At 33.1% G+C, this 10,065-nt stretch overlaps 1 protein-coding gene across 1 annotated transcript; it reads left to right on the top strand.

The window, feature by feature from the left end:
- Positions 1-811: 811 nt before the first annotated feature.
- Positions 812-8,539, top strand: LOC111294598 (tRNA-aminoacylation cofactor arc1). The gene is made up of 12 exons (XM_022888016.2): positions 812-938; positions 1,387-1,485; positions 1,767-1,937; positions 2,072-2,137; positions 3,379-3,444; positions 3,643-3,759; positions 4,183-4,334; positions 4,468-4,558; positions 4,694-4,762; positions 5,741-5,832; positions 7,698-7,761; positions 8,168-8,539. The coding sequence occupies exons 1-12, from the start codon at positions 858-860 to the stop codon at positions 8,270-8,272; spliced, it is 1,173 nt and encodes a 390-aa protein (XP_022743751.2). The 5' UTR covers positions 812-857; the 3' UTR covers positions 8,273-8,539.
- The last annotated feature ends 1,526 nt before the right edge of the window (positions 8,540-10,065 follow it).

Below are 10,065 nucleotides of genomic sequence, written 5' to 3'. Positions count from 1 at the left end.
TTGATTGTTATTTTTCTCAACGTCACGTCGGATTAAATTTTTCAATACATCATATTGTAAAAAAGAAAATAAATCAAGTAAAATATCGAAACATTGTGTTAAAAATATATATATCATCTCATATTATTATAAAAATAAAAATATTAAATCTCATAGTGACTTCTCAATAAATTGAACTGTAATTATATTATATTAATTGTAAACGTCTTGAACTCTCTTAGGTTTAAATTTTGTGATGTGATAATGAGGTGGAATTAATGTATTATATTCTAGATGTCTTGATTCTCTTTTGATAAAAAATTTTGATAAATTTAAAAAGTATTATTTTCATTTTAAATTATTTGACTGTTATTTATTTTTATGAAATTTAAAAAATTTTAATTTTAATATATTTAAAATTTTAAATTATTTTTTTATAAAATTAAAATTTCTTGAATTAATATTGAATAGTAAAAAAAATAAAAATCAATTTTAAATTTTAAAATTTAAAATATTAAAAAAATAACTAAAAAAATGAAACGGAAAAATATTTTAAAATTATACTGTTTAAAAAGTACATGATAAATTTAGTCAATCGTTACACGCAAAAGTGACAAATTCGAATTTTTTCTTAAAAAAAAAAAAATCTTGTAAACCATGTAGTCGGGCTAAGTTTGGAATGCGCATTTAGGATTGAATGAGAGCCATGTAGTAAAGGCCCAGTGGATCAGACTGAGCCCAATTACTTTGTTAAGCTTCAATGAGCTGAATCCTGAAGCTCATCAAACCACAAAAACCCTTAAAACCTGTCTGTTTGTCGGTCTAAACTCTTAAAACAAAAGAAAAAAAAAAAAAAGAAACGAAAAGAGAAACCAGACATGGCAACCAATGGGAACAGTGATCTCAGAATGAAGCAAGGAATAGTATCATCTCTTTGCAAACACTTCTCTTTGGATCCTGTGAGTAAAATAAACACCACCCATTTCTAATTTTCTTCTACTGTACTGTGTGCATGTCATTATTTTATCTGTATAACTTTGTGGTTTTAGGAAAATCTCTTTCATTTTTACTACAGAAGTTGTTTTTATTGTGATTTACTTCTTTTATGTGATGGGTTTTACTTGAATTCAGCAATTCTTTTTCTTATGTTTGCTTTTGGTTGTTGAGTGCTTCTTGGGCAGTTGTCAATGGACTTGTTTTGCCACCTATAATTTTCTTCCATACTTATTCATTGAGCTTGTATTAATGTAGAAGAAGGAAAATATGCTTTATGCATTTGAGTTTGTAAATAACCATGCAATTTTGCAAATTTTTTCTTACATTTGCGATTATTTTTGCTTTATTGATCTACCATATTAATTATGTGGCAATTTTGCTGGCTATATAAGTTGCTATTTGATTTTGCAGGAGGATTTTTCAGGTGAAGTCGCGAGAAATGATATTAAGACCCTGTATTTAAACATTTGGAAGTCATCAGGGAAGGAATCACTCAAAAACAATGATGAGGTAATGTGTAATAAGCCTTTTGCACGAAAGCATTCAACTTTATGTAACTTAGCACCAAGAGCAGTGCTACTGGAGTAGAAGCTGGGGTCATTGAGAAGTAACTACCTGTATGAATCTCTTGTGAAATGATTTGCCCACTTGCCATAAAAGCATATTGATAGCATTAAGTTGACTGACATCAGTTGGAATTTTTATCTCTAGTGTTTTTTCTTGGCTGCACTTTTCTCTTCCTAAAGAGTTTACTTGTGGTCCTTAATCTGAAAATCAAATTTTGATTACAGGTGATGAATTGGGTAGCTTTTGCAGCGAGCTTTCCTAAAGATTCTAAGGCATGCTATGATGTTTTAAATACATTAAATGCTGACTTGGCTCAAAAGTCTGTACTTCTTGGTAATGGATTTACGCCTTCAGAAGCTGATGTTATTGTTTTTTCAGCAGTACATAGTTCAGTGGTATGTATTTCTTATGTATATATATTTCAAACTTTTGGTGTATTTCTAAGAGAGGAGATCATGGTGCCAAATTGCTATTATACTTGATTAAGAAATTGAAAGCATAATTGCTTGATATACTTGTTGGTTGTCAGATTGGCCTTTCAAATTCAGAGAAGGATAAATTACCACATGTGATGCGATGGATGGATTATATCCAGGTGGAGACATTTTCTGTTGTTTTGAATTTTATTTGTTGGGGGGCTTATCAATGAATTTTGAGAAAGTAAAGTATTTATAGTTACAATAGCTTTGTTTAGATGAAAAAAGAATGAATCTTTCACCCAAAATGTTAAGTGTATGGCTCTGTTGAACACGTGTGGATCTGCTGTTTATGTTCTGTCTGCAGCATGCTGAAGATAAGATTAACCAAAATATTTTGTATATAACATGAATGAATACAGCTATCAGGAGGTCTTTTTTCTTCAGTTAGGAATTCACTGTATGCTTGACACTATAACGGTTCTTCTTTGGCTGCTTTCCAACTGCAACTGCAAACTCACCAACACGTGGTCCTAGAAGAGTTATAAACTTGCATGTATCTCATAATTCAGAAAGAAAAAAAAAAAGATCATTCATACTGTGGAATTAAAGAGACTAGATGAAATTCTTGTAATGAGGTCTAAGTTATCAGATGTCAAACTTATGGTCTGCATGTGTCCATGACTAGTAACTAGAGATCTAAGTCCCCTCTTGTCCGAATATCTCAGTTATATGCTAGAAAATGGGAAGAAAGCAGTGAATGCTTGGCCATGTAATAGTTTCTTCTCACAAGTTTCTGGGTATTATTTTGTTCTCTAGCATTTGATAGCTTTTGTGAAGTAGTGTATTATTTTTTGTGGAGAAAATATAAAAAGCTGTTTGCAATACAGGAATCTGGAATCTGGATTTATAAATTGAACAGAGCTTGGTATCGCATGGAACAACCTTAGGCTTCATCTATCCTGTAGTTTAGCTTAGGTTTTAAGATTTCATCATCAATATTTTGCCTAGCCTCTGAGTATAATTTGAGGATATTATCTAGATGCCATGTTTACACTCCTCTCTGAGCTACGTTTTTATCATGTATTCATATCTTCCTTTTATACTTTGATTTTTAGTGGCCTATTTGATGATCAAGTTGGGGAGTGGGGATTGAAACTTTAGATTTCCTTTTTGGTGTTAGGGTGTGTCTATTGTTTGGCTATTGCCTTGACAATGACTTTTTCAATCTCTTGGTTAAAAGTTATTAATTATTGTTTTTTCCTTTTAAAAAAATTTATCTAAACACATACCAGGTTCTCTGAGCTGATATTTAGGGCCTGAGAGGGGTGTTCCTAACTTGTGGTCCCTTTATGAATTTTGTTATGAGTGAATACCTTTGTTACCTTTGCCAACAAACCTTTTTAAATTATTCTTGCAGAACAGGGAGGATCTCGGTGCACTTTTTGAAAAAATATTGCTGGAGAAGCCTGATTTTGAGCCTCAGGTAAGTGATCTTTAAATTGTTTTCTTTGTTCAATAGAAGAGTCTTGAGTCTTGACCTCTTCACCTCTGGCCTCCCTCACCCGCCTCTATCTCCCCAACACCTCAAACCCCACTTTTTTTGGTACAGAAGGTTGTTAGTTGCGTGTACAATCAGGATAGCATGTGAATTTTTTATTTTTGTTTCTATATCTGGTTGCAGAGAGTAAAAGCTGCAGCTAAGCCAGAAGTAGATTCAAATGCTAAAAAGACCGTTCTAAACACAGAAACCACAGACAAGTCAGAAGCAGAACTAAATGCAAAGAAAAGTGATCCCGGGGTACCATGTTCTCCATTCTTCTCTATTATAATATATTTCTTGTTGTTATCCTCAGAGTAATTGCTCTAAAACTTAGTGCATGAGAGACCTCATTTGAGTTATTTCTTGCTTAAATAACACTCATGATGACTGGTGGTTATGTTTAATGATTAAGTTTCTGTGCAATAAGACAATTGTATGAGAATATTTTTGTAGCCTTTTTATGATTAAATGATTATCTAATGTCCTATAGAAATAGGAGGAAGTGCTAGTTTCATAAGACATTTAGATGTGGGAAAGTTACAGATGATAGATGAATGGTGCTTTTTTTGGGGGTGGCTTCTTTTCCATATGCTCTAATTATGACCAGTGCCAAGACTTCTTCTAGATTCTCATGCTGGTAAATTCATTAACAATTACCTTTTTGCTGTTTGGAAATTCAAGAAAAAGTCTAAGGGAGATAAGGAAGCTGTTCAAGAGAAGAAGAAAGCACCTGAAACAGAAGCAACTGACAAAGACAAAGAACTCAGTGTCAGTTTACTGAATATACAGGTTGGTCTTATTCGCAAAGCGTGGAAACATCCATCTGCTGATAGGTATGTTGACAAACTTGTCTAGTTCTTTACTTTCAAAGGCCTCAGTGTCTTTATGTTCGAGTTATCTAATTTTCTCTATGGCTGTCTAGATGCAAAATTGGTGGAATGATGTTCTGGTTTATTAAAAATGCAGTTTACTGGTCGAGGAGATAGATGTTGGAGAGGCCAAATTGCGACAAGTGGTTAGTGGATTGGCCAAGTATTGCAGTCCAGAAGAGTTAGTGGTATTTTTTTTGAGTTAGCTGTTATGCAGATTTTAATTTATTTGATTTTTAGCTTTTATCTTCATATTTTTTGGTTTATTAAATTCTGAAGCATACATTTTGATGTTCTCCATGGTTTTTGCTTGTGCCATGAAGAATCGTCCTGTTGTGCTGATTACAAATGTGAAACCAGGAAAGCTACGAGATGTGATGTCAGAGGGACTGGTAAATTTTTTGGCATTTAATCAACATGTTATCTTCTTTAATTAAACACTTGTTTTTGTCAAATATGGATTTTTCTTACCTTTTATGAAGCTTTAGTGTAGTAATTGGAGCTAATGAGTTTAACATTTATGCTTTGTAATATGCTTTCATGGCCTGGGGTAGCGTAATGTTAGAAACTGAGTGAGGAGTTGCCTTGCTAAATTAATTATGATGCTTTCAGTAAATGCATCATGCTTCTTCTCATGATTTTGACTTCTTCTGCAGTCCCAATTTGATGCTTATTGCAGAAAATGCAGTTGTTTAGCCGTTTTCTTGTCTCCTTGAATGATAATTATGGTGTCCGTTGGATATAGGCATATGCATTCTAATGATGGGCTGTAATCTGAGTGTCAATCCCTGGGATAAAGAATATCTCTTAAAAAACAGATGAGGCCCCTGGATGTCCCCCATTGCCAGAGGCAAAAGGAAGAAGGGAAAAAGAAAGCAAAAGTGAAAGAAAGAAACATGTGCATGCGCTTTTGTGCAGTCACAGAACAAATACCTCCTTTGATTGTGTCAATGTCATGAGATACCTGGAAAAAAATCCACAAGTTTTGTTTTATTAGCTGTAGGATTTGTGTTTCTCTTTGCATATTTATTTTGCCTACTTGCTTACTTAATTCTTTATACCTCTAACATATATTCTACTTGGTACCAAACCCTAAGTATAAACTTGATGTGATTCCTTGATTTCTGTTTACTTTTCTCTGAAACAATTCCCTTAAAATCGGTCCATTAAATTCTTAAGTGAGCTTAATATTGTCTCAAGATAAACTAAAAACGCATAAATTTATAGATAATATTTATATTTTTCTTTTAGCAGAAAAATGGGCAGTTTGCAATTTCTGAAACTAGAGCTAGGTTGTGTGCTTAACTACTGCTTACATATTTGAACCCATGATGATTCATTTTCACTTTTTGTAATCTCCCCCTTTGCAGGTGCTTTGTGCTTCTAATGAAGATCACACCATTGTAGAGCCTTTATTTCCTCCAGCAGTGGCTAAACCTGGCGAGCGCATTTCATTTTCGGGGTAAGCATATTGTCAGTTATGTAGAAATACAAATATTATTGCACAAACATCACAGAGCCTTGCTTTTGTGTGAGATTACCTGAGCGAACATGAAAGTTATTGATTGCAATTAATAGAACTTTTTGGATGAGCTGAGTTTTTGGTCAGTCCTTGTTCTGCTATTGGTCAGGCAATCAGGTCTCTGTTTAGGCCTAGTTGATGAGCATTGAATGCAGCATCTCAGGCGCATGTTATGACATTATGACATAAAGAGCAAGTAGTTGCCATATGCTTGAAGGAGTTGGAAGGCTAACAGACAAAGTAGCGAAAGTTGTTTATATTTACTTGGTGAGGGTTCTCTAATGAAGGACGGCTTTGGAGAAACTTGGAGAAAATTAGCATTAGTGGGTTTTGTTGCAACTGCATGAAGGGGAACGGAGTAGAGAGAGAAGGAGAAAACAGAGAAAAAAAAAGTGAAGAAAGAGAATATAGATGTAATCGAGAGAAAAACCACCAAGCAAGTAGAAAGAGATTCTTAAATCCAATTCCGATGATTAGGTATAAAGTCTAAAAACCACAATAATAAGGATAATTACACCATTTTAACCTTAGTGATAATTATAAGGAAAATGCATTGCTCACCACTACTCATCTATTGTATTTTCTATGCTTAAAATAAAAGTTCCAAAAATGAATAACCCTACTCATAAATTAAAGCCTACCGTAAATCTAGGCCTACAATAAATATACCAAATAAATTGTTTAGTTGAGCAATGGTCTAGTGACTTGTCGATGTAAGCTGTTAACTCTTCATCTAGCCTTACCTAGGGGCACTGCTTTAGTTTATTGTGCTTAAAGAGAAAATGGTCACTACAAATTTGAAGCATATTGAAGGAGGATTATCCTCAAGGGGTTTTAGGAGCACTTATTGTAGGCATGTATAAAATAATTAGGGTTTGTATAGGAGTTTACATAGTTGTGTGGCACTACGGCTATGAATACTTAGCATTGTGATTTGCAGATGTAGACTATTTGAAATTACGACGAGAAACTCTCTGCTCTTTATCTACCTTCTCTCTGTTCTCTGCTTCCTTTTCTAACTCTCTTTACACTGTCCTTCGGCTTATATGAGAATTCTATTGCTCAAAGTTTAGTTAAAATAAAAATTTAGGGGACTTTACTTTTTTTTGAAAAGAAAAATTATATGGTACTATAACTTTTAAGTGTAAAATATATACTTGCATGTTGCTGTAGAAATTGACTCGTAAGTTCATAGCAAATTGGACTAAAAAGATTTTGCAAGTTTGCTATGTTTTCTGAGGCTGGCATAATGGTAGCTTGAAAAGGCTCTATTCTTTTCTTTTTCTGATAGTGGATGAGTTTCAAGTTTTATTTCAAGATAATGAACGATCAATGAGATGAAATTTTGCTGGCAATCATTTACCTTTTTCTTTTAAAAGAAAGAAATAGCGCGTAGAATATTTCCCTTTTCCATGGGTAGAAGTGAAGCTTTTTAGATGTTTTTCTGATGGAATAGTTCCTAGCCTCTCCCTTTCCAAGTTTATCAAATTCAAAATTGCAGCATGATTAGTCTGTTAACAAGAGCTACACAAATGCTAAGCTTGAGAGTTAAATGAAACTCAATGTGCCGTTTGTTTTCAGTGAAATAACGAGCATCCATCCATGAAAATGAACTAAGAATTTCTAAAATGAGACCTGCAGATGGTTCTGTTCATTATAATTGCTTGTGTCTTGCATTTTCCTCATATCCTTTTTCTTTTTACAGTTGTTTTGGCTTTGAGATAGGTTTTTGTTAGTTTGAGATGAAGTTTTTTCCTGGAATTATTTGTATCACACATGCAAAAAATTGTTATTCTTTCATACAGGATTGATGGAAAGCCAGAAGAAGTCCTAAATCCAAAGAAGAAGCAGTTGGAGAAAATAACACCGGTATGTTTTTCATTTTCTGGTTTGTGGATTCTTAGTGATGATTTCTCGTGGGTTGTGGAAATGGCTAATAATTTTAACTATTTTTATGTCTATTCCATGTTCTTCATTATTGCACTTCCTGAATTTGGGGATTGGATCCTATGAATCTGGTTTCTATCACCACTTTTATGCTTTTTTGTTAGGGAGGATAGAAATGGAGAAGGATGAAGATTTTTTTTTTTTTTAATTTAATGGTTGAGATTCATAATGATATGTGCTATGTTGTAGCTCAACCATTAAATTAAAACCTTCTCCTTCCTTTCTCCTTTCCTCCTTCCCACAAAATGCAGCGTTAGGGTTTTTATTTAGGCTGGAATATGTTGCTTTGTGTTATGCAAATATGACCAGGGGTTTATCTGTGCTGCAGCATCTTTTCACTGATGAGAAGGGTGTGGCCACATTTAAGGGTATTCCTTTTATGACCTCAGCTGGGCCATGCACATCTTCCATTCCTAAAGCAAGCATCAAATGAAGGACAATAAAGATTGCTGGACACCTACAAAACAATATATAGGTTACTGTTGGGAGTTTCTAATTGCAATTCTCAGCAGGCAGTACTGCTTGCTGCTGGAACAAGAAGAGACCATGCAAAATGCCGTTGTTTTTCTCTTTGAATGGTATAAATCAGTGTATTGTTGCTGTCACAATTTAAATGATGGGATTTTGTTGCTATTATATTGAATTTGAATCTGGTAATACTGAAAGTTAAGCAAAAAAGTGCAGTCTAAACTAGTTTCAATCCTGATTGTTGAACTTGTTGTGAATGCAACATAATGTACATCTAAATCTTCCGTGACTGACTGATAGGTAGCCGGAATGCATACTCTCCGAACTTAATGCCTGGTAAGCACTCGTCTCTCATTAGCCTGTAGGCACTTATCTCTCATTCGCCGTCTGTCATGCAGGGTACACTTGTAAGATTTATGTGAAATTTTGGTCATTGAATGATTGATGGTTCCAGGGTTCTGAATACCTATCGGAAGTGCATATTAATTATTTTCCATGGCTTACTTTTTACAGCGCTGACATTTCATATCTATTACATTAATGTCATGAGATATTGCTGTTGTAGGATTTATGACAAAACCCCTTGCATTTCCGCTGTGGGTAAGTCATCAGTCATCTAGCAATAGTATTTGTTAATTGAAATGTATTAAAAAAAGAGAAGGTTAGGCAAAGGGCTATTAGCCTCTTTTTAAGGATATGATGGATTTTGAGGGAGCTTGTGTATCATTTATGTTTGAGGCCCACCGTCTTCCCTGGGTTTTTGTCAGAGGCTTTAATGTGAAGATGATGCCTGGCTCTGGATGGGCAAAAGTGAGTAGGGGTATGGTGCAGCACATCGGGTCTATTTAGATGCCGATTAAATTAGTTTTAATGAGATTAAAAATATAGATAATAATAAAATTAATTATTATAGTAATAAAATTAAGTATTGTAATAATAAAATTAAAATTAATGATAAAATATATATTTGAATAATAAAATAATGATAGTGGTGAGATGAGAATAAAAATTGATTGAATCTTACAAGTGTATTAATAAGTTATTTATATATATTTTAATATTATAATAAAATTTATTTATTATATTAAATTAATAAAATTACTTTTAAATTTTTTAAAAAAAAATTCAAAAGGAAAAAAATAAAATTAATGAAAGATTATGAAAATATCTATAACAAAAATCATAGGCAAAATTAAAATAGAAGGTGTTGTGGGAATGTAACAATTGTAATTGGGGTGTTCACCTCCTGTGGGTAACTCGAGGCTACCGCGCCTCAGCGATGTTAACCAAATGTTGTATACATGCGTTTGGCATAATAGTTCATACTAAGCCAAGCTTTACATGGAGTACATTGGCATTGAAATCATCTCTAAGTGCATTTTTTTATTTAAAGAATTAAGATCGAATAAAAAAAAAATTTAAATGAGATTGGATTTGAGATGAATTTAAGATGATTCGGCTCATTTTGAGTGTTCATAAGATACTCTTTCCATTTCTTTTTCATTTTTTTTTTCTAAGCTTTTTTTTTTTTTTGCTTGGGTGCCAAGTGTCTTTTTCTCATTTTATCTTTTTACGTTTAACAAAAGAATTTTATATTTAGTGAGGCTCATTTGATATGAATTTTGCTTTTTTTCCTTCTTTTAAAAAACTTAATAAATATTTTTTAAATTTTAATTTTTTATGTTAGACCCACTTAACACCAATGTATCGTCCTGTGTTTATTTTTTCAGGTTTCAACTTTTTCTATTTTCATTTTCT

This window comes from Durio zibethinus, chromosome 14, assembly GCF_047325235.1.
Source record: "Durio zibethinus cultivar Kanyao isolate XHJ-2024 chromosome 14, ASM4732523v1, whole genome shotgun sequence".
NCBI lineage: Eukaryota > Viridiplantae > Streptophyta > Magnoliopsida > Malvales > Malvaceae > Durio > Durio zibethinus.
Note: the sequence above shows the minus strand (reverse complement) of the source record. Positions and strands in the feature narration are given on the sequence as shown.

Excerpts from the sequence above, each read along its gene's own strand:
- LOC111294598 (XM_022888016.2), top strand. The coding sequence starts at position 858 with ATGGCAACCAATGGGAACAGTGATCTCAGAATGAAGCAAGGAATAGTA. Across the intron at positions 3,445-3,642 it reads AGCCTGATTTTGAGCCTCAG|AGAGTAAAAGCTGCAGCTAA; the intron begins GTAAGTGATCTT and ends ATCTGGTTGCAG. Across the intron at positions 3,760-4,182 it reads CAAAGAAAAGTGATCCCGGG|AAAAAGTCTAAGGGAGATAA; the intron begins GTACCATGTTCT and ends TGGAAATTCAAG.